The sequence below is a fragment of the Haliotis asinina genome, chromosome 14 (genome assembly GCF_037392515.1).
Source record: "Haliotis asinina isolate JCU_RB_2024 chromosome 14, JCU_Hal_asi_v2, whole genome shotgun sequence".
Classification (NCBI taxonomy): Eukaryota; Metazoa; Mollusca; class Gastropoda; order Lepetellida; family Haliotidae; genus Haliotis; species Haliotis asinina.
Window position 1 is genome coordinate 53870539 of NC_090293.1, and position 25872 is coordinate 53896410.

At 40.7% G+C, this 25872-nt stretch overlaps 2 protein-coding genes across 2 annotated transcripts; both read right to left on the reverse strand.

Annotated features, from left to right (window-relative positions):
• Positions 1–5700: 5700 nt before the first annotated feature.
• On the reverse strand, positions 5701–7551 carry LOC137261503 (gustatory receptor for sugar taste 64a-like). Its single transcript, XM_067799258.1, has 4 exons — positions 7183–7551; positions 6790–6858; positions 6140–6229; positions 5701–5799 (listed from the first exon to the last, which is right to left on the reverse strand). The coding sequence occupies exons 1-4, from the start codon at positions 7549–7551 to the stop codon at positions 5701–5703; spliced, it is 627 nt and encodes a 208-aa protein (XP_067655359.1).
• A 7698-nt stretch (positions 7552–15249) lies between these two features.
• Positions 15250–22599, reverse strand: LOC137260899 (gustatory receptor for sugar taste 64a-like). The gene is made up of 5 exons (XM_067798438.1): positions 22447–22599; positions 18151–18867; positions 17574–17642; positions 15681–15770; positions 15250–15351 (listed from the first exon to the last, which is right to left on the reverse strand). Exons 1-5 carry the CDS (start codon positions 22597–22599, stop codon positions 15250–15252), a joined length of 1131 nt encoding a protein of 376 aa, XP_067654539.1.
• Between the last annotated feature and the right edge of the window lie 3273 nt (positions 22600–25872).

Here is a 25872-nt window from a genome sequence, read left to right on the forward strand (position 1 = left end):
TGTGCTGAGGACTATGCCACTGGATACACAGACACACGCCGCGAGGAACAGAAGACATGCACATGCAATCTTTATTCTCTGCCTCAGTCTACTGGCTGAAACAGAACTGTTATACTTCAGTCGTGTTTCACAAAGACGTTCGTGGAATGTACGAACCTTGTTGTGGACATCGGTACCAAGGGCCCAATGGGTTACACATAAGAAAAGTGAGATGGCATTTGATATTTTGAGACTTGTCTCCGAGAATGATTCCATTTTCATATAGTATGGTATCATCTCAATTAAATTCAGAGAAAGAAATATGCAAACCAAACTTGAATATATCCTTGAGGCTACCACCGAAACATTGCACCATTTGGCTGAATTCGACTGCTGGTAGTCCCATGATAACCCAGACACTGCTATGAGTCTCTGGATACTTGTCAGTGTGTATCCTATATCATCTGTTTGAGTGGAAGAACCACCGGTATCTGGGGAAACCTTGAACATCTTTCACAGACTGGTTGTGTCTTTTCATGTGGTAGACCATCGGATGCTTCTGTTTGCAGTATCTAGAGTAACTGCCTCACATTTGATACTTTATTTACCATAGAACGCTGAATGCACATTAAGTCCACGAAACGTTGATATGGATTTGGGGGTCAGCAAATACGTCAATCATCATAATCAAACATCACGACAAAAAGCTCGAGACTAACTGCCCGAAGTTGTAGCAAATGGTAAATGGATAGCTGACAAATTAGACTGATTGGTCAGTCAACACCTGGGGCATAATGCTTAATGGAAAGTATTATCAGTTATTTCTATTCAGTGCGACATTGAAGATTACCTCTAATTTTAGTCCCCTTTATTAAACTCTGTTGCAGCCTTTTGATCTCAGAAGCTTATTATTTCATATCAATGCAGTCTAAAAAAGTGCCCTATACCTCCTTTCCGTTATTCCATATGTGTATAAATATGATTCACTTTGGCGCTTTACAGCATGGTGGCCTTTCAACCACCATGGAATCACCTTTTGGCGCATATGGTCCCGTTATCAGCAAGACGGTCAAGTTATGCTGTCAGTGCCCGACCACCAGTCACAACAGCACATCAAGTTTCAACAACGCACGTCTAAAACAGTTTCCAGACTGCAGTCCTTACCGCCGGGACCATATCTGGGAACTGATGCAGCTACTTGAATAGCCGCCTATGTATCTACGGCATCTTTTAATGAAGCTGAGTCTGACAGGCAATGAGTCTGACGAACTTAAACGTCCACGTCCAAGGATCGCAACATTTGTGAAGGGAAGCATGTCCGTTGAGAAGTGTTATGAATTCTCCCTTACTGAACTGACGGCTTGACATGCCCAGTAACTATTTATCTTGATGAATTAGATTCTGACCGCTCTAATGTTGAAGATAGTTTGAGATTCACATCTGCCAACAATCAACAAGTGCAAGCTTTCATAAATCCAGCACAGAGCTTTACCTTCCTTTGCTATGTTTTTCAAGGAAATGACCATTACATATGAGTTCTGATTAGTTATATTTTTTAAAAAAAGATAAAAAAAAGAATCAATATGATCGCTTATACTACTTTATGCTGCATGAAAAAAACATTATCTGCTAATGCTGAGATGAAGTTTTCTTGACATGATGACGGCTTACATAGACAACCTTCTTATTAGTAGATCATAATTACTGAAATTTGATATTCACGATGACAGAGCAATTATAATGTATCATGTCAAATTAGAAGACGATTGTAGGTTTTCAGTAAAGTGGCCAAACACTGTCACGGAGTTTTCTGCTAGATTATATATACCAGCGTCAACATGTGGCACAGACACTTTCATCACCGGCCAGTGTATGTCATGGAAGTGAAGAGTAATTATATCAAGACACACACTGAGGCCACAAAGCATCTCCTCGTGGGCGCGTGTGTCTTGCTTGGGACAGGACACTCACTATTGCCATCATGTGTAAAGAACATGGGGCAGTCATCGAAGATATTCCATCTACTATCAGTCATAATTAAATGAAAAATCGAGAATAAATCACAGTAATGACTGTATTTTAAGTGTGTCTCTTAAAGGTAACATGCAACCAAAAATCAAACATAATGAAAACACATTTATCACTTGTTCATGATACATGAAATATATTGCCTATTTAAAAAAAAAACAAGTAAACAAAATTATAGACGTATAATCGCAAATCAAAAGTACAATATTTTGAAACTGGCTTTACGTCCCTCGAAACGAAGCAGCCTCGATATCGAACCCAGTCAGAGTCGGTGGGTGCGCACTCAAGTGTAACGAAGCCTTTTCATTGTTCACTGGTTCATTTGCTCTTTGTTTATGGCTTTAAGCATGATGGTTGTTAATTTCAAACTGCATGCGGTCAATGACTGAAGTTGTGCAATGCATATTGTCGTTAGCAGACCGGCAGGCAAACATATAGGTGTCAATAAACAATGAGTTTTCTCTGTGACAGAGGCTTCTTATCACAATCAACTTTTTTATACAACGAGTAGATACTTTGCTTGAATGTGTACACAACCAAGATTAGACTACTGTTCACGACCTCATTCTCAGGGCAGGCATACTGTTTCAAGCTCTGCCAACCTATTCACATGCATTATGAGCGAGGCGTAGCATAGCTGTTGAAATCACTTTTTCCTGCAAAGTTGTGTTTCACATTGCAACTGACCTTTAATGATGCATGGAAACCTTGAATGTCCTCGACATTTTCTTACTTGATGTGTCCATTCCATTTAACAGTCTCAGTCATCAAACTCATAAGGAAGAAGAAGATGGAGTAAAGGAGTACCTGGAAGTATCCTTTATCACGAAATGGTCACACAGTTCAAGTCTGAAAATAGGCAAATGCAAAAACATGCTCTCTTCACCCTATGCTTGAATCTTGTTTCTACAACACAGATGCGAGCGTTTCTCGCGATGACATTTGCAGGACCTTGCTGAGACTGTTTGTACTTTTACATTGTGACTATTGAAGACTTGAAAAACTTGAAAGACATGCATAGTACAGTGTCATCTCGATCCAGTTCAGTGTGTAATATATTCCCACAGTACGTATCCTGGAAGCTGTGGTTGAGGCGTAGCTTCATTCGGCCCCATGACAAATGGGACAACATTGTCAGTCTTTGGATACTTGTCATTGTTCCCTCTACATTATCATTACCGGTGACAGACTGGATTATTAATATATATGTTGCAAGATGCATGTTATTATTCTATTGTCAACTCGAAGTCATCTGTATTTAGGGTATATCATTTAATTCTGAATACACGACGTAAACATGGAATTAACAGAACTATTAATGACATTGCATGTTACTGCTGAACACATAGAAAGTCTTTAATAGAACATATATTATTGACTGATTGATTGATTGATTGAGTGAGTGATTGACTGAGTGTGTGAGTTAAAATGTATAGTTACATAGGCAATATTCAGCCATATGGTAACAAAAACGGGTAACACGTTAACAATAGTTAATATTAGAGTGTAATATCTGATTACAAACTTGGTTGCTTCACAACGATACAAGACACTGTACATGTAACAAAACATTGCTTCACCTGAGTAAAGTTGGTCTCCCATAAAGTCTGTACGAATAAATGGTGAAAGAAACAAAATTTAGCGAACACGTGGAATTATCACTATTTCAAGGTGGTTCGTTGGACGCCGGACGATTTTCTTTAGCAGCAGTTTTTTCTATTCGATGCCGTGCTCTAAACATCTGTTAACTTAATGGAAGAATGATAGAGACGGCAAAATTCAATACTGGCACACTTTGCTTATACCTCATGAGTTATTATTATAATTATTATCACTCTCATTTGGATTGAAATATTGTGAATATCATGAAAAATCATGAACAGTTGACATGGGTTCGTCTCAGAAAGAAGAAAGCTTTGGCGACAGTTCAGTGAAAGCTTTATGATTCATGTCCAGTCACAGAATCTATTTGTGATCATGTGGACATTCAGTACATGCTATTGTCACCATGTGCCATTTTCTGTATTAGGTATGTCAGTGTACACCTTTGCAACAATATTCTAACCCTAACCGCTTCATGTAGTCTAACACCAGCACAGGTGAGAGTGATGAGATGAGTAATGGACGAGCACACAACAAATGAGGTGACAGCCAGGTTCATAAAGGACATCATCTTTGATGGTGGTGTGCAGGCGTGCACTTGGCATACTGAAAACGAGGGAGATACACAAGAACAGAAGCAATAACGAACGTTCTACCAGATAGGTACACCCGGAGATTGTTTGGGCAGTTACTGGAAACTGGATTCAAGGTGATGTACTTTATATCCATAGAAACAAACTTAGGACATTACAACCCTACACAAAGTGACCATAAACGCAAAAGCATGAAGTTCAACTCAAATACGAGACGATTATCAGATGTCCACATATGACAGTTATTGGCATGTCCTTTAAAGGAACTGGTCGGGAAAAGAATATCCACTACACAGTTGTCAGTCGTTTCGTCATAAATACAGGAAATACAAAGAGGTGAAGGATCGTCCCGGGCCAGAATGACCAGGCAAATCGTGAAGACTAGAACCATGAAGAGGGTGGACGACAACCATTCGCCACATGCACTGTTCTAAAGCACCACTGGTTACTATTTCGTTCGAGAGGAATTCAGAAACGCGTAATGAGGGCCAGTTTGGAGGCAAGGAAAAGCGTATTTGTAGTGAAAACCATATGTTGCCTTTGGCGGAGGTTCAATCGTGGTGTGGGGAAGTGCCAGTTATGATTGTAAAATTGATTTGGCCACAACACGCGGGAATTTGACTGATGGCCAGTATGTCCAGGTAGTGCTGGATCCAGCTGCTGTCCTCCAATTTGATGATCATCCTCTTGTTACAAGATCTGTATTTATGGATGACAACGTTAGGCCACACTGTCCTCATGTTGAGACAATCTTCATTCAGATTAACGTAGTAAGAATTGAGTCCAGACCTGAGTCTCCTGGATCACATTTGAGACTTAATCTGGCGACTGATGCAAGAAGGAATGTGACGGGTGATGAGCATATATGTGTCCAAACTGGTGATAAACTGCTTCTGTCTCTACACAATCGGTGACCAACACGAGTAAGACGTTCGAAGACATGGTAACATTTCTATAACGGTGATGTCAGAACATTACAAAAATCCTTGTGAGTTCAAATCAAATACGTGACAAAATAGTTATATTGCACAGACGTGAGACAAAACAGTTACTCATTTTCAGTGGTCAATTCAAAATATCTAAATCTAAATATATTGACTCTATCTTGTATCAGCAGATATTGGAAACACGATTCAAGATATCTTGCGATGATACTCCGTGTTTCCATAGCAACAAACTCAACACATTATGACCACACAAAAGTGTAAGGTCCATATAAATTGTGTATCCAATGTTTACATGGAGACAATGTCAACACATTAACAGATAAACCTAAATATTGGTTAGTAATGCACACTGAGTCCATATCCATATACGTGAGAAAGTTTATTTTCAGATTGTCCCTGATCGATTCAAATAGTTGTACTGAAGCTAAATGTATTATTCTGTTTCCCCTTTCAGGCGTGTAAAGGTTGTTTGGGCAGGTAATGGAAGCTGGACTCCCTGGCGATGATGTTCTATATATACACAGCATCATGTCAAATACGAGTTGGTCAAGTTACGCTGTCGTAGTGTTTCCATGGTGTTGAATTCCAACCGTTGAGTCCGGTTTAAACTGTATCACGATGAAAACGTAGGTGAGGAGGGTACCGATGATCTGAGTGAACAAAGATTTATTGTCAGCTTAAACCGCACTAACCAATGTTCCAACTTCTGGATGGGGATAGTACATCATGGAGTAAATCCACGAAAATCCATTGACTGACATGAGCATCGATCTCGCAATTGTGATCAAATAGTATTGTTGGCATTGTCAGGGGAAGCAGGATTGACTGAAGACTTGCTCTTACCTGGGTCGTCTTTAGTAAGTGTTGGCATGACTGCATATTTGAATTTACAGATATTGAGACTGTTGTGGGAAATATACATTCTACGTTATATAAAATTAGGAAAATGTTGCTGTCAAATCTAGGTTTATGTATATGTATTCGACATACCCTTAAGATCGTGTCTTTTGTGATGGTCATGAGGCCTAAAGCACTGATTCCGATCTGACGTTGAGACAACTTGTTGGCGAACAGTGTGACCTGCAGCAGAGTGCACAGATTGTAAGAATAACATCACAGAGACAGAACACAATGTACATAATGCATGTTGAATAACACTACCAAACATGTGTTTTCAGAAAGCTGATCATGAATAATGAGAAGTTGTGACTTAGCTTGATGCTTCCGTCGCTCTGGTTAATCATCATATACCGTATACATGGCTATATTTCACTGCAGCTATAGATACCCAAACCTTCATTTTATACTGAAACGGGTGCCAATTTCAACCACGAGAAGATTGTCCAGATGAACTGAATTACATTGTATGCAAAGTATGGGTTAATTAGAAATACAAATGACAGCCTGTGTTGCTGAAGCACTTGTAGAAAGATAGGAATGTGGAGATCGGCTTTACATAGTAGGCGTGATGTCTATAGTAATCGTCCAGTTCAGCCAATCGGAGCACAGGAATCGGTATTGAAGAGTTATCACAAGTACATAAAACCTTGATTTGTATAGAACATGAATGATATTTTATACATCAAACCAATGCTCATTTCCTAGTTTCTAACAAAACAGTTGTGTCTCTAAATTCTTACCAGTCTGATGACTCTATCAGGCAAATATTTTCCAGACATGTCCAGAAGGATATTCTGAGGTTGGTGTGCCTGTAAACAAACATTCTAATAATAATATACAAAAGTTGTTTTCTCTAAGTAGTTCAGTGGTTGAACGATCTTCCCTTCCAGTCTTTCCTATTTGCACATGTGAAAAAAGTGCAGTAGGCACCTCCATTTATTACAGTCAGTTCTTGTTACTTAGCACGAAAAAAGCTTTAATTGGGTTCGTCATTTAAATATGATCAGATACCTTAACTACTGAAATAGGAGCATTGTTAACCTGAATTGTCCAGACAGGTATAGTGATAATCAATTATCCGCATCGCTTTAGAAACAGGGAGTTCGTTTCGGCAAAAAAGAATACACACTTACCGCTTTGTGCAGCCTGACACCAGTATATGTGATGGCAACGAGGTTCAATGCAGAGATATAAAAGGAAACTGCAGCAACGCCGATGTTCGCAGTGGATTTCTCGTCGTTAATGATGCTGTACAGACAGAGGCACACAATTAGGAAGGAGCTGACGTACCCAGCAGCGACGTGTCTGGACATGAGGGAACACACGTGTTCCACCAGGTCTGTTAAGGATGCATGGTAACCTCGAATGTCCTCAAAATCCTCTTCTTTCACGAACCCTTCCGAAGCCCTTGACAGTCTCTGCGTGCAGTTATCATACTCATAAGTGAGCAAAAGCGTAATGGACAGGAAAAGGAGCAATAACGAATGGTTTAGCAGAGTCATATAGCCAGAAAGCACCGATGACAAAACGAGTGACGGCCAAAAGAAACAAAGGCTCGCATCATTCGTCATGGTGATGATTAAGCCACTGGCGACACTGTTGAACGCCGCGAGAAGCGTGATGTATACACACGCTCTCTTCACACTCTGCTTCGGTCCTTTGACCGAAACACTGTCAAACTTTAACCGGACATTCTGAAGACGTTCACAGAATATACGAATCTTGCTGTGGATGTTAGTGCTAAGGCCCCAATAGATCAAAGATAACAAAGATAACATGTTATCAGCTAATGGAATACTGATGTCCATGAACGATTCAGTTTTCATATAGAACGGTATCATCTGGATAAAATACAGTATATAAAAGATGCAAACCAAACATGCATATATCCGGGAAGTCACAAAACGGACGTTACACCAGTTCGCTTTCTTCGACTGCTGATAGTCCCATGATAACCCAGACAAAGCTAACAGTCTCTGGATTATTGTCAGCGTGTCTTGTACATCCCCTGTTTCACTGGATGTACCAACGGCATTTCTGAAAACCTTCAACATCTTCGACAGCTTATGAAATAGACTGTCTTTGTCCCTGCTTTATAGACTAGACCTTCACTTCTGTTCTCCACTAAGTCTCACCAGTATTAGAAAGAGTAGTATCACTGAAGTTGAATGGACACTGTTTTGTTTACCCTGGCTGTGAGAAACTGTTAATGAGCCGATTATAATCAATCAGTCAAGCTACTCCGCATAAGTGTTTGTTTGCAAACATTTCCTTCTTCTTCTAATTAAGCCTAAAATCTACAAGCTGTGTTTGCTTAAATATATGATGATCAATGTATGTTCTTAACTAGGCAGGCAAAGCAAAAGAACAAAATGGTAAGAGATATTGTTACTTGTCATGGTTGTATGCTAATAATGAACGAGTTTTGTGACAGTATATGTTAGGACCGTCCACGATCTTGGAGAACGACCGGAGTATGATGCAAAATTTCAGAATTAACGTTTTTAGAAGTGCGTTATAACGCTTTGGTCTGTCAAACATTCATTCACCTGACAAGGGTCATTGCTTAAGAGTATCCCACTGGCGATCAGCCCTGTTTGACCTGCAGCTCCTATTTCACATGCAACCGACATGGTCCTTGAGCTCTATAATTGGCCGTGGTGATATTCTGTGGATGTTGTACAACATATACCCTTCGCCTCTATGTCCTTCCTCCCCAAACCGTCAACGCAATTCCCCTCCCTTCAGATCTTGAAAGAATTAAAGAGACACAACATCCATATTACCTCTTTGAAAACGTGATTGCTCGGCACCCTTCCCCCCTCCACACGCACCCCCCCCCCCCCCCACACACACACACATCCTTTCCCCCCTCCACATAATGATGCAGTTAATTGCCATCGTTTCACAAAATTTGCTCTCGTAATGAATTCAAAATTCGTTAGTGTAAACACGCGGATACCATTTAACTTCCCAAGGCCGTTGTCAGTAAGCACCTCACAGGTAGGGTGTTACAGAAATCTGAGATTCTGTGCACACCACCGAATCAATGTTTACTGACAGACACAAGCTCGGCTGGCTTCAAAATGTCGGCGGTGATGGATAACGTGAATTGTTTCTGTTGTAATGTGAAACCCAGTTAAGCTATTGTACATGTTATGTGGTAATGATAGGTGCACATCGGGTTACTGAAGAGCCCCGCGGGGACCTTTGACTACGACCAGTGATGTGCACATAGAGGTCCGTAAGCTCCTCTCAGAGAGGGCATGTTGTTCACCAATGCAAATTATAGCATCACAATATCCTGGAATATTGTCATTTTCATATTTTGAACAACACAGTATGTCGCATGAAGTAAACAGAACATCACTGGTACACTATATATATATATCAATGTATATATATTGCTTAAAGTATACAAATTGAATATATCACAGGAACATAGTATAACGCATGTTTTATTTTGCCTTATTATGCCTTTTTGACCACTTATTGACCGGTATCGCATTTCTGTAAGACGGAATTTTACGTTACTCGATCGGGGAGTCCGCACCGAATGCAACCGAGCTCTTTGACTGGTCCACATTACGATCACAACACAACGCACATGGCAAGGTTGAATATGCCACCATATTTTTAAGCTTCTTATCGATGTCATATGTTTGGAAATGTGTTCTTTAAACGCTGAACGGACATTTGCATATGAATTGATAAGAAAAGGTGAAAATGTAGTTGTTTTAGGACAGGCTGACACTGGAAAATCTCTTCTTATGAGAGAAACTTCCGTCTTACAGAAATGCGATACCGGTCAAAACGGCGTAATACGGCAAACTGAAAGATGTTTATGAAGGTGAGCCATAGTTGTAGAGCTAAGGAAATGCTCACGTCGTGGATTATATCCATGTTTATCCATGTCAAGCGAGAAACTAGTGAGAATCGAAGTTTATCGAAGTATCCAATATAGCGTGTGAATAACCTTGTTCTTAAAGTAGTGTAGAGGCATACCCTATGCATCGATCGCCTGTGCATCTGCCCAACCAACCAATTTCAACCCACGTCGGGCAAACTCCGAATTGTTCTGAAATGACTATCCGGGACCCAAGGACAGACACAACCGCTGAGATGCTACAACCTGTTCCTATGCATTTGTCCAACATGTTAATCTATTGTTAAGTACTAAAGTATATACTTTACTGAAAGTACTAAGAACAGATGTTCCCGTTATTGTTTGGATCATTATGGTCATCCTTCTTAAATAAGGTACAATAATTGATGTACTCCAGCTCTCTGGAAAAGTGGATGACTCGAACATAATATTGAACAGTTCCATATATGGTAACTAAATATACACTGAACTCCGGCAATAAATTGTCTCACAAATGATAAAACACAAGTAAGACGTTCTATGACATGATTTCCATAGCAGGGGTCTCAAAACATACAATAGCAATAACTTAAAAGCGATTGAGTAAAACGCTGTTAGTTTCAGACGATGAAATATTCATACACGTTTGTCAAGTTTTACTGTGGTAGCGTTTCCATTGCGTTAAATTCCAACCGTTTGGGTTTAAACTGGATCACGATGAAAACATACGTGAGGATGGTGTCGATGACTTGTGTATACAAAGAAACACAGTTATTCATCTATTGTTAGTTAGATCACACTACATCTCAAGACCACCAGTAAAGTGTTAGTGTCATTCTTAGTTAAGGTATTCCGTGGTCTAATTTTGGAATTTAGCTATTGTTGCAGCGAGGTGAATATACCCATCATCATCTAGATTTCAATACCCGCAGCTTTTGTATTATACTGACTTAGAATTTATACTCCCGCTCTGGTTTACACACTAGTTCATACACTCGTTGCACCTATAATAATAGTTCCAGTTGTATAGCGCTTTTTCACACATCTATGCACGCTCAAAGCGCTTTAGCAAAGACAGTCTAGAGTCAAAGATAGCTGTTGAACAGATGGGTCTTAAGGTGGGAATGATGAAAGAGAGTCAGAGTTTTTTTTTAAAGAGTCAGGGAGCTGATTCCATTTGACCGCTGCTGTCACACTGAAAGATCTACCTCCAAATGTTTTCAGCTGAAATCGGGGAACGTCAAGGAGGTGCTTGAACTGGACTGGAGATATCTAGCTGGCTGGTACTGTGTCAGGAGTTCACATAGATACTCACGAGCAGTTCCGTGAACACACTGGTAGACTAGGCACAGGAGTTTAAAAACAATGCGAGCACGAATGGGCAACCAGTGCAGGGATTTTAAGATCTTGTTTATGTCGGTGGACTGAGGTGATGTATAAACCAAATCCGATACTGTAAGTGGTTTCTTGGGGGAATCAAGGTTTGATGAAGACGTGTTAAGTGTAAAAAAATCCGATGCTATTTGATACGGTAAGACTTGTTTCCAAGAATGATTCCGCTTTCATATAGTGTAGCATCATCTGGATAAAGTTCAGAGTAAGACGCATTCAAACCAGACTTGAATATATCCTTGAAGCTACCACCGAAACGTTGTACCATTTGGCTGACTTTGACTGCTGATAGTCCCATGATAACCCGGACAATGATATTAGTTTCTGGATATCCGTGTCCTGTACATCATCTGTTTCACTGGATGAGTCATTGGTATCTGGGGAAGTCTTGAGCATCTCTCACAGACTGAATACGAAATGTACGTTGTGTCTCTCTATAAGTTAGACTATGTAAAGGTTATATTTTCATTATTTGGAGTATTGGTCTCAATGTATTACTCTACATTGAAGACCGACTGAACCGTGAAATTACTTCCACAAACCTTTGAAAATTGAAATAGGTGAAACCAGCCGCTGTATCAATGTGATTAAACATCACGAAAAATGTCGGCATAACATGCATTACATAGTCCGTCATTTAACAAAACCTTTAATGGACAATTGATAAGTTGCTAGATCTGACGTGATCAGGCTCAATTTCCTCAATTTCCGAAGTAGAGTGTTGTTTAAACTGACGTTCTGGAACAGCAATCACTATTTTTGAAGTAACTGTCCCCAGCTGATATTTCAGTCACCATAGAGGGCCGAATGCACATTAGATTGCTTCTCATTTTAGTCTTGTTCATAAAACTCTATTGCAGCCTTTTGATCTCAGAAGCTTACCGTTTCATATCAATGCAATCTAAACAAGTGTCGTATACCACTTTTCTATTATTCGATATGCGTATAAATATGATTCACTGTAGCACTTTACAGCATGGATAGTCTCCTTTCAGTCACCATGGGAAGATCGTTTGGCGCAAATGGTCTCGTTTTCAGCAAAACAATCACGTTATAGACCGTCAGTGACAGTCACAACACCACATCAAGTTTCAACAACGTACATTTGTAACAGTTTTCAGCCAGCAACCCTTCAGGCAACATCTAGCTGCTCGAGTGGGCATCTATGCATCTACAGCATCTGTGAAAGACGCTTAGTCCCACGGGTAATTGTGACGACAGAACATTAACGTCCACGTCCACGTCCACGTCCACGTCCACGTCCACGTCCACGTCCACGTCCAAGGAAAGCAATATTTGTAAAGGAGAAGTGTCATGTTCCTCCTCTACTGAACTGACGGCATGACCCCCTACAGGCATTGTGGATGAATTAAATTCTGACTATATTGATGTAGAAGATGATTTTTGATTCATACCTTGACAACAGTCAACATGTGCAAGCTCTTGTGTTCATAATACTGCATTACACACCCAACGCATACGTTTTGACTTGCCCATTGCTATGTTTTTCAAGCTAATGGCCATTGCTCATCAGTTCGCAATAGTGGCATAGAAGAAACAATCAACATGATCGCTGCCTTGTATTCCTTTTTGCTTCGTGTAAAATGACCAAGCATCATTTAATAATGTAATTATCTGATTTTTTATGACGACACTTTTGTTCTGTATGTGACTCCATGTAAAATTGCATGTCCAGGTGGTTATTCCGATTAGTTGCTTAACGTCCTTGACAGGAAAGATGTTATTTTTATAGACAACTTTGTGTATTATTTAATCATAATTCACAATGGTAGAACAATTTTACTGTAATGCATCATGTCAAATTAGAAGACAATTTTACTTGTTGTTTGTTCGTAAACTGGCCAAACACCGTCATGGCGTTTTCAGTCAGATTGTATATACCAACGTCAAGATATGGCATAGGCAGTTTCACCACCGGCCACCGTGTCTGTGTCAAGGAGGTGATGAGTAATGACAACACACTCGCACACACACACAGAGGTCACAACGCCCTTCCCCGTGGGCGCATTCCATGAAATATCAGTCGTAATTAAATGAAAAATCTTGTATTTAAGAGCGTATCAGTCTTAAAGTATTTATATAGTGATGGCTCTAATACAGACCCCCCAAAGGGTTTGTTTTAGTTCCATTCCACCATTAGCCCCAGTAAAAAAAAGAGATCCTCAGAGTTTGTAAGACATCGTTCGTTATCCAGACTAGCTCGCCAGCCTAGACCTCAAGAAATGTATCCTCGGGAAATACAAAGACATGGACTCGAACATAGATAACGATTGCCTCCTGCGGTGTCTTTGACACAAACATCTCTTCGACAAATTGGCTGACAGCTTTCCATATGAATATGATTCTTGTACCTTCCGGCAGCTTGTGGGAAAACAGACCTCCCAAAACGATACAACAATACCCCGGGCCTAACTATGGCGGGCCCAAAGATATGAAAGCGGCAGTCCCACAGTGCAAGGAAGCCATAGACGTTCCGCAGCGAACCTACACGTGCAAAATACGAAAGTAAAACCGACTGTTGCTGCTACTCGATTCACTGACTGGAGGAGAAACGATTCCGTTCTGTGGCTACAAGATACGAGAAATGATTCGAGATCCCGGCGGAATAGAACGAATCCAATTGGTGGGTGGACCGTTATATTTAGAAAGAGACCTCTCACAATGCTCTTTGAAACAGATGTACAACAGATGTTTTTCTACTCCATGTAGAAGGGGTGCCCTGATTTGGTCATAGATACTGGTTTGAACGTTTCTGTCGTCTTCGCCGCGCTCTGTCTGTCGACTGGTCTGTCGGTTGGTCTGTTGTGCTTCCAGGTTGTGTAGATGACCTTCCAGAGAGGTACGCTGGATAGTGGAAGGTAGCTCTACTTTTGGACCGATTCTAACACCTGATGCTTCTGTTCTTGTTCCTCCTCGACGTTTTCTATATCCTCTTGGGGTCCTTCGAGAGGTGTCGTTGTTTCTTACACATGACCTGACAACATCGTCGCACACGAGTCGACACCTCGATCGTCCCCGGACTATCTTAGAAGTCCCGGGTCTGGTGTCTTAGTAGCCGGCAATGCGACTGAGCTCTCGCAGGTAGGCAGGAGAGTTAAAGACTTCCGTCGTGGCACGTACAGCCTTGTGGGTCCCAAAGTGCTTTTTGACCTCGCTTGCATGGAGCACACCAGGAAGGGACCTTATTTCTTGGATGTCCTCCGAAAACAAATCTCTTTTTGGTGGCATGGTTGTTTTTCCTGGGCGTATATATATCCCATACTTCCCATATGTCTATATGAAAATCCCAATCCTCTCTCATTTTTTCCTGGCATTTCCCATCCTCTCACATCCTGGATGCAATCGAAACGGCGCGACACCATTTCGCTGATAGCCCCATGATAACCGGGACAGAAATGTTGGTCTTTGGATACTTTTCAGTGTTCCCTTTACATCAATATCTGTACAAGTGGACACATTGACATTTCTTTCAAAACCTTTGACATTTGCAACAGACTCGATGATAAATATACGTTCTAATGTCTGTACTCAAAGTCACCTGTATTCGGGATGCATCATTTAATTCAAAAGCCGGTTCAATAGAAAACGTAAAACATGGAATACACATAACTATTAATGACATTTCATGTTACTGGCTGAATACATTAAAGTCTTTCATAGAACATATATGACTGACTGACTGAGTTAAAATGTAAAGTCACATAGACAATATTACAGCCACGTCTAAAAAAAACAGGGAACACGTTAGCAATAGTTAATATCTGATAAGGCCAAACTTTATGAATGAATAACTTCTTTCTTCAGGTGAAACGTCGTTTCGATACAGGTTCTTGTATCGTTGGCAAGCAGGTGTCTTGCAAATATCATGTCAAGATACGGAAGATGTGATAGGAAATAACAACAAACTATCTCACTGAAAAGTTCAAGTAGGTGCCGTAGCGTTTCCATCCTGTTGACATCCGCCATTTGATTCCGGTTTAAACTGGATGACGATGAAAACGTAGGTGAGGAGGGTGCCGATGATCTGTTGAAAACAGAAGCAAATTGTTATTGATGTATTGTTTTTTTCAAGGCTACCGATTGCCTTAGTCAGCTGTGGGGTCTTTACATAAAGGAAACTGGGAGAGACGTAACAGTAACCGACACAATGAACCAAGTGATCTCGGCATTTGGGACCGATCACATCATCAAGTCTAGCCAGTTCTTGGCGAAGCAACGTAATACGTACAGAAGAGAACCTGCGTATGGATGTAATGTCGTATATTAAATAATTTAGAGGCGAAAAGAAGTTTTACATTAACAGGAAATTAACAATGTGGAAAGTGCGTGTTGGTCTTTATGCATTTAACCTACCGTTAGGATAGTGTCCTTCGTGATGGTCATAAGTCCTAAAGCGCTGATTCCGATCTGACGCTGAGACAACTTGTTGGTGAACAGAGTGACCTAGATGTTCAGACCGTATGATTAAGTGACAACAGGCAACGTAAACATTTCATCACAATGTATCATGCAATCGGTAGTTTTCTCGACAGAGACACAAATGTGAAACAGTAATTTCCCTGTTGTCATTTATAGTCATATGATGCTAATGCATGTATAATTACTATTGTCCTTTCCACCATAAACTGATATTGATATACACGCGCTTTGATCAAAGGCGAGCATTGAACACTGTTTTTATGACTCGTACTATTGAAAATCACTGAATTTCGTTCTTGATTAGCACAATTATTCTTATGCACAATGCTAGGCTGTCATTGAGACCGATCGCAAGAGATGTTGTTTATCATTTCATCAACTCTTGACGGTTGGCTATGAAACGTTAGAAAACTAAAGACGTTAAGGACCGCCGACTACAAGTGACCTATGGACAATGCAGCCCTTCTCAGGATCTCAAGGCTACCACATAAGCGTTGTGCCAATGAGTCGGCTACAACAGAGCCAGGATCGATCTCACATGAACCGCCACGTTTCAATGAACGTTCAGTGAAAGAAAAATACTATTTCTTAAATGGCATAACACATGAACACCCATATAACTGAACGCCTTTGTGGGTGATGATGGTGGTGGCGATGGTTGTGGTGGTGATGGTGGTGGTGGGGATGGTAGTGGTGGTGATGATGATAGTGATGATGGTGGTGGTGATGATGGTGGCGATGGTTGTGGTGGTGATGATGATAGTGATGATGGTGGTGGTGATGGTGGTGGCGATGGTTGTGGTGGTGATGGTGGTGGGGATGGTAGTGGTGGTGATGATGATAGTGATGATGGTGGTGGTGATGGTGGTGGCGATGGTTGTGGTGATGGTGGTGGTGGCGATGGTAGTGGTGGTGATGATGATAGTGATGATGGTGGTGGTGATGGTGGTGGCGATGGTTGTGGTGGTGATGGTGGTGGGGATGGTAGTGGTGGTGATGATGATAGTGATGATGGTGGTGGTGATGATGGTGGTAGTGGTGGTGACGATGGTGGTGGTGATGGTGGTGGGTGGTGATGATGGTCGTGATGGTGGTTGTAGTGGTGGTGATGGTGGTGTGATGATGTTGTGGCGATGGTGGTAGTGGTGATGATAGTGTTGATGATGATGGTGGTGGCGATGATGGTGGTGGCGATGATGGTGGTGGTGATGGTGGTGGTGGTGATGGTGGTGGTGACGATGGTGGTGGCGATGATGGTGGTGATAATGGTGGAGATGGTGGTGGTGGTGATGGTGGTGGTGATGGTGGTGGTAATGGTGGTGGTGGTGATGGTGGTGGTGATGGTGGTGGTGGTGGTGATGGTGGTAGTGGTGATGGTGGTGGTGACGATGGTTGTGGCGAGGGTGGTGTGTGCGAGCCACTTAATGATCTAGCTTGTCAAAAAACGTCATACATGGAATTGTGGTTAGATTTATGTTGGGGCGACAAAGCAGGGATCATCGACACGAGTCAGTCAGCATGCATCAGATATCAATAGAAATGTTTCCAAATGTTTCCCTCATGTTCTAAAAAAATCTTTGAACAAACGTTCATGTTTGTGAGGATAAGTGACAAAGTGTCTTGCAGATGTACGTGATGCGTATTAAGATCGGTGTAGGTGTCCTCGGCATATTTTCTGCATTCTTTTGATTTAATTGAGAACTATTGATCTCTTCAACCAGACGCCGGAATTTGTGATCAACAAACATGCACATATCATTGATAGAATACATTCAGTTAACACAAGAAGAATCGTCTGTCAGTTAACAGTGACAATTGTTTTCTTACCAGTCCAATTACTCTATCTGGCATATTTTTCCCAGCCAAGTCATGCAGAATATTCAGAGGTTGGTGCGCCTGTATACAAACATTTTTACTTACAAAAATGGTAAAATATATTTTTAATATTGAATAATCAATGATAAAACTAAAACTATTCTAATGGTAAATGTAATTAGTCGAAATAGAATTCCGTTGGCTTGAAAGTGCTTGTTGGACGCGGTGTGAATTTCTTCGCCAGCAATTTGTGGGGTCCTAAATATCTCTTGAATTAATGGAAGAATGGTAGAGAGGGCAAATTGCATTAATACCACTCTTTGCTTATGCCACAGGAATTTTCAGTATCATCACACTTATTTATTTTGTATTAAAATATTGTAAAATCAGGTAAATATTTCACATGCTTTTTTCTTATAAAGAAGAGAGAGAGAGAGCATTGCAGAAAGTCTAATAGAAGTTTTATGAAAAATCATGTCCCATCACAGAATCTGTTTCTGATCAATCAGTACACGCAGTTTTTAGAATGTGTCATTTTCTGCATTATGTATGTCATTGTACACCTGTGCAACAATATTCTTATCCTTACCGCTTCATGCAGTCTAACACCAGTATAGGTGAGAGAGATGAGATGAATAATGGACGAGCACACAGCAAATGAGGTGACAGCCATGTTCGTGAAAGACTTGTCATCGTTGATGATGTTGTACAGACAGAAGCATACAGCGAGGAAGGCGCTGACGTAGCCAGCCGCCACGTGTCTTGACATGAGGGAACACACATGTTCCACCAGGTCTGTTAAGGATGCATGGTAACCTCGAATGTCCTCAATATCATCTTCTTTGAGGGACCCTTTAGTAGCCCTTGACAGTCTCAGTGTGCAGTTATCATACTCGTACGTGAGAAGAAGGGAGATGGACAGAAACAAAAGCAATAACGAATTGTTTAGCAGAGTTATACAACCACTTGCTACCGAAGACAAAACTAGTATAGGCCAAAAGAAACAATTGGATGTATCACCTCGTTCGTAAAAGTTTGTAAATAAACCTGTGCCTACACCCAGGGATGCCGCGAGGAACGTAGTGCATATACATGTCCACTTCACCCTCTTCCTCAGTCTCGTTGCTGAAACGCCACTGTCAAACTTCAGCTGTACTTCTTGAAGACGTTCACAGAATATGCCAACCTTGCTGTGGATGTTGGTACTAAGACCCCAATAGGTTAGAGCTAACAAACCCACAATGTGGTTTACGATGATCAGACTTGTTTCGATGAAAGATTTAGCTCCAAAATACAACTGAATCAACTGGATACAGTTGACAATGTGAATTACACACACTGTTACTGAATAAATCCGGGAAGCTACCGTCGAGCCGTTGCAGCATTTTTCGGACTTCGGCTGCAGATAATCCCATGATGATCCGGCCAACGCTATCAGTCTCTGGATATATGTCAGTGTGTCCTGTACATCATTTGTTTCAGTGGATGTACCAATGGCATTGTTGACAACTTTAAACATCTTCCACACTGCACCTTCAGCTCGTAACGTTATCAACTCAATGTGACCAGTATTTGAATGAATAGTTTCAGTCACGATGTATTAGTTCATTCCGAACAAAATTCAGTACCACTAACGTGCTTTATATTCCAGTGTGAGTACATATAACATAATGCGCCTGACTGCAAATACATTTACATTCAGAGGCTCAACAGTTAAAAGCTTTCAATGTAAGTCGATATGCAAAGCTATAGGAAACGGTTCATCAATCAATGTTTGACACATTATAATATGAAGTCAAATATTTTTGTGGTTGTACTAATGGGTTCTGCATTTGAAAACTACAGTTATCTCCGTCTGAGTGAATGTAAGTATGAAAGCATTTTCAAGGCATGACCACAACCTTTTATCTGTTTGATTGGCATTTTAGAAGTTGATGGATAATAGAAAAGTACAATGCTTTATGGATGACAAATTCTTTATTTCTATGACGCAACGTTTCGGTATAGTTTGAGTTTGATGCTTTTGAATTGTCTATGATATTTGTTAATGCAATTCTGTTCCCCCAAGATACCGTGGACGGTATGTCATATTGGATAATATTGAATGTCATTATAATACATTATGAGGTGAATTAGTTCACGGGGTGATAAATGACATTGACTATCATGAAAAACATTATTTATATCTGCCTGCAATGGTAATTGTTGATAGAACATAGGGCACGGCCAAATTGTAATTGACCATCACATATAATGGGTGTTATTAAGAGTCAGTGAACTTTTTCACCAGTATTTCAATTGTTTGACATCGTACTGTTAGATTTAGTAAATGTCAGTGGTAAGTGTTGTTCACTGGATTGTCTGGTCCAGAACTCGATTATTCGCATACCGCCGCGAGATACCTGGAATGTTGCTACCTAAGCTCAATCACACACTCTATACTCAAATGCATTTAGGCAGAATTTGACTTAAAAGTCTTTATGATGCATCAGTTATTTCAAGCCGTAAAATATGGAATACATACCTATCTTTGTTTTTGTATGTCATTGCAATTACTGACTAAACGTTATGAAAGCCTTTAATGGAAAACATAACAATTGAAGTAATCTGAATTGATCTATTGATAAAATTATCTCACATATTTGTTCTCATCCGGCTAGGGTTTGTTATGCAGTTGAAGGAACGGGTCGTTAATGCAGTAGAGGATAAGGTTTGTTTAACTATTACTGGCTAATCCAGGAATCTAGAGGAAACCAGCCCCAAGGATATTGTTGTGACCTTCATGTTGTACACCGAGTGACATTTGAAAATATTTGCAATGCAAAAAAATTAGTTAAATGCGTTGCAGGATGATTAAGCGAGTGGAAGACTTTTAAAGCAATTGTCTTCCCCGTTTATAGGCAACAGTGCTTGCACCTTGAAAGCATAATCCCAACATTGTCATTGAAAACCTTTTCGCTGAGACGCACTATCAGCTCATCTTCAGAAATGGAACTTACAATGTCCTTATGATTCCCGACTTGGTCTTAAGTTTCCATCATTAGTATTATTATTTTTGTCAGTCTACTCTGCCCTGGCTTGATAAGTAGTTTGTTCGACCCTGATCAGTTGTGGTCAGCATATATGGCTATGTCAGCCTGATGTAGGCAGAAAGTCTGTAGGCAGAAGCATTCTTAAACAGACGCCAACGTAAAGCATAGAAGTGTTATAGTGTCTACTTCAGGGCAGGGCTGTCCTGAAGTGGACACTATACCAACTCAGACCAAAAACTATGTAGCCAGGCTATATGGTATTGAGTTATTATTATTCAATCTGCAATCTTGATCTTTATCACTACCGCAGAGTACATTATTTTGTCAGCTACCTTGTTCCTCTTTGTCACTTCCATTAACATTTATGGCCTTTATTGGTCATCCCCCGTGGCTGTCATCACATCAACTGTAGAAGGAAGTGCTATTGTTTCTCTATCTGTCTATTGTTGAATCTTTGCCTGTCTATTTTTGTTAAAAAACTATATATATGTATGCTCACATCTATACTGCACATGAGACGTGAGTGTGAGGGTGGAGTCCGGCATTCTGACTGTCTTTGTAGGGACGACCGCGAGCAGGATTATGCCGTTCGCAGGAAAGGCCCTGGGGTTGAGCTGGAAGTCCGCTCACCTCATTCATGCATACTTGTGTGTCATGTCTTGTGAAACCAACTAAAGAAGTTTGAACAACTAAACTATGCCTTCGTCTTCATCAGCGTATTCATTTGTCTTCGTCAAAGTAGTGTTCATCTAATACCGAACTAATTCACCACAAGCCGATGACTCCCCGTTGACAGAAGTATAGAATTGCATTTGAATGAACAATTTGCAAACCCTTTGGCATAGTATAGGACTGATGGGTGTGTTATCAATACGAGTGAGCGAGTAAGTAAGTTTTCTTTTACGCCGCATTTAGCACTACACGAGCTGCCTGTATATGGCGGCACTCTAGAAATTCGAGTCTGGACCAGCCAGTCGAGTAATCAACAGTATGAGCATCAATTTGTGCAACTGTGAACCGATGACATGTGTCAATCAAGTCAGCGAGCCTCACTACCCGATGCCTTTAGTGGCCTCTTACGATACACATGGGCCTCTGAAGATCACGGGATTGTCTGGCCCAGACTCGATTATTTACAGACCCCCGCCATATAGCTGGAATATTGCTGAGTGCGGTGTAAAACTAAGCTCGCTAATTTTCTGAAGTGCATGTATTATTTTAGAATGCCGAATACATAATTGAGATTCAGACCTGTTAAACAACGTTAGCGTGGTATATTTTCTACATTCCTTTTAACATGATTGCAGTAAATATTGACATATTCAAACATTCGGGTTGTAGGAATTACACTAAATAAACATTTAATAATAAAAAGAAGATCCATTTAACTCAAGAAGAGTTGTCATTTAGTTAGCAATTGCTCTATCTATGTCTCCCAGTTAAATCATGCAGAATATTCAGAGGTTGGTGTGCTTGTATACAAACATTGCAGCTGGTTACTTCAAAATAACTCATGAAAAAATTCAGTTCGTAAAAACACACCCTGGCATTATCACTACTTGAAGTCGATACGTCTATATACGTTCACGAACTGCTTTCGGCAGCGATTATTTGCTTTTATTTCAATATCATAGACCCCTCTTTGTAAGTGCATTCATTAATTAGAATGTGTCTTGTTCTCTACACTGTATGTCATTGTACACTTTTGCAAGAATATTCTAGCCTTTACCGCTTCTTGCAGCCTGACACCAGTATTGGTGAGAGCGATGAGATGCACAATGGACGAGCACACAGCAAATAAAGAGACAGCCAGGATCATGAAAGACTTGTCATCGTTGATGACAAAAACATACAGCGAGGAAGGGGTTGACGTAGCCTGCCGCCACGTGTCTGGACATGAGGGAACACACATGTTCCACCAGGTCTGTTAAGGATGCATGGTAACCTCGAATGTCCTCAATATCCTCTTCTTTCACGGACCTTTGAGAAGCCCTTGACAGTTTCATCGCGCAGTTTCATCAAGCTCATACGTCAGAAGAAGAGAAATGCACAAGAATAGAAGCAATAACGAATGTGCTTTACCAAATGATACAACCAGCAAGTATCGACGTCAAAGCAAGTGACGACCAAAAGAAATAACTGGATGTATCATTCATGAAGTTCGTGATTAAGCTATTGGTGACAAAGACGAATGCCGCGAGCAGAGAGATACAAACACATGCCCTCTTCACTGTCAAACTTCGCCAGTACTGATATGCGAATTTTGCTGTGGATAGTTAGTACCAGTGCCACAATAGGTCACACATAACTTAGCTAAAATGTTATCAGCCAAAGGCTGATGTCCCTGAACGATTCAGCTTTCATATAGTGCGGTATCATCTGGAAAAAATACAGTATATAAAAGATGCAAACCAAGCATGCATATATCCGGGCATGCATATAGAAGTTACACAAGTTCGCTTTCTTCGACAGCTGATAGTCCTATCATAACCCGTACAAATCGTTAATAACATTCTTTGGATACTTGTCATTGTGTCTTGTACATCATCTGTTTCACTGTATGTATCAGCGGTATTTTTTAAAGTCTTCAACATCTTCGACAGGTGATGAAATATATAGCCTTCGTGTTTGCTTTGTAGACTGGACATAGTTTGATCTGCTCCCCACCGACTCTCACCAGTATTTGAAGGAACAGTTTTAAGGAAGATGTATAAATATTTACGTTGAGAGTGATTATTCGACTCATTAACAGCTTTTCACAGCCGAGGTAAGCAATCAATCAGTCAAACTACTTTGCATAATCGTTTGTTATCAACCATTGCCGTAAAGCCCAAATTCACTAGCTGTGTTTGTTAATATGACATAATATCATGTCCCATGTAGCGACAGTATGACAGAAACATGAAGATCAATGTATGCTCTTAAAAAGACAGGGCAATCTTAACGACGAAAATGGTAAGAGATACGGTTACTCATTATTGTTCAATAATAATGAACGAGTTGCGAACCTATAGTGTTACACGGTAGGTGTTGTGACCATCAACTATCTTGGTGTACGATGGGTGTACGGTAGGTGTTGTGACCATCAACTATCTTGGTGTACGATGGGTGTACGGTAGGTGTTGTGACCATCAACTATCTTGGTGTACGATGGGTGTACGGTAGGTGTTGCGACCATCAACTATCTTGGTGTACGATGGGTGTACGGTAGGTGTTGTGACCATCAACTATCTTGGTGTACGATGGGTGTACGGTAGGACAAAAGTGTTGACGTCCTACGTGGTATGCGTTATGCCACTTCGATCTGTCAAACACTCACTGGACAACGCACACTGCTTAAGAGTATTCCATCTGCCGCCCATGGCCACGTTGAACTGATAAGGTCTTTGAACGACTGTGGTTTTCTGTGGATGTGGTGCTGTTTGAGGTAATCATTCACAATTCGTAAACGTTGAGCAAGCCTACTGTCGTCTCGACGGCATCTTTGAGTAACATTTTGGAGGTACAGTATCGACAAACGTTATATATAGATAACAACTTATTTTATGAGTTTGAGTTTCGATTTAGATGCTTGTATGTTGTCAGGTACACATTCTTCGCAGATGCAGGAAAGTTACGACGTTATCAACGTCTGGGTCGATTTGCCGGTGTGCTGCTATCAGTCCCCGGATCCGTATACATGTTTGAGCATATACTTCATCTGTATCACTGGATATTCCAGCAGGATGTAGATTATACCATTTACTTATCAGACACGTTTAACTGTAATGTGTGTTGTACTTTAGTGTTGTAGCAAAACCTTTATCCTGTTCCAGTCGTGTTCTCATCATTAGTTATTGTCAGTCATCCTCGTTTGACAAGCTGAAGTAAAAGAGTTACAAGTATTACCTCCCTTTGATCACGTATGTTCTCTTGTTGAGAAGAGGTATAAATCTGTATATCGCCGCTATTTCCTTAGTAACGGATGTACTTTTTACGTGAGTGTGTGAGTGCATGCTTGAGTTCGTTCGTGCGTTCGAGAATGGCAGAGTACGTGCAAGGGAAAGTGTAGCGCTAGAGTTACATCTGCACACACGTCTACAGGTCAGTACATACAATGAAGCTTGTTTTGCTGTTTCAATGCAGACCATTATAACAGTTATCGCGGCATGTCATCTTCATGTGGTGGGGAAAAGACGGGTGATGTGTGTCTTACAAGTCCCATAACTCCTGGTAGTTGCGGAAACCTGCGACACCCGTGATGAGCTGAAACATGTGACACTGTAGCTCGTGATGAGGTTCGCACGCTAAAGGGACACAACTCTAAAACGTACTGCGACTTGAACCAAACTGTCTATGGATCTCGCGGAATTCTACTGTGTGGGAGTCGTGTATTTCTGTGTAAACATCAAGACACCCAACTGACTGAAACTGAACCATACACAACAATGTAGGCGAGAACTACATGTACACACTCAACGGTTGACCGTTTCCTGGTACTTGTGCATCCTGTCAGGCCGTGACGAGCTGGTTTGTGACTTTGCTAGTTTGAGAAAATATTATTGTGTGATGCAGTTTATCTGTGCCAACGTCAGTTTTTGACGTTGTCAGTTGGTGAGGCTGTTAGATTGCTAGTCTGTTTCTGTTTATCTTGTATATCATTTTAATGTATCCTGATAGTTTGTGATGGTGTTTGATAGTCACGTCAAAAAGCGTTATTCGTTTGTGAAGCTGTCATCTTGCAATGCTGCTAGCTTGTGAAGCTGTTTTATTGTGACGTTGTTAGTCTCTGACACTGTCAGTTTGCGGATGTGGTAGTTTGCGACTCAATTAGTCGTTGTTCGAGTGACACAATTTGAAGGCCTGAACTTGAGAGACTGTTGGATTTTGAGGCTGAAAGTAGATACCAGTCGTACGTGTGAAGGTGAGTTTGGGACACTGTTGTTTTTTTAAGGTGAAATGAAATGATGGTGCTCCGTAATACCATCGGGTCTAGACTTGACAATCCAGTGACTGACATCATGTACTACGCAGATGGGACACGCTGACATGAAACGTCCAAAATAGGAAGATGGGACCTACAAGATATTTGTCACTGTACTATAAACGACGAATGTCCCCACATTCCTTACAAAATCAAATTCATGACGTACAAAACAGAACCCTACAGTGAGACGGTAACAGGTGACAGTGACAATCATTCACAACAAAACATTTCGTGAAGCAACAAACTGTTGCATGTTCTAAACATGAAGAGTATATAGGAATCAACAGGATAAGGAGAATATTTCTTGAAAGGA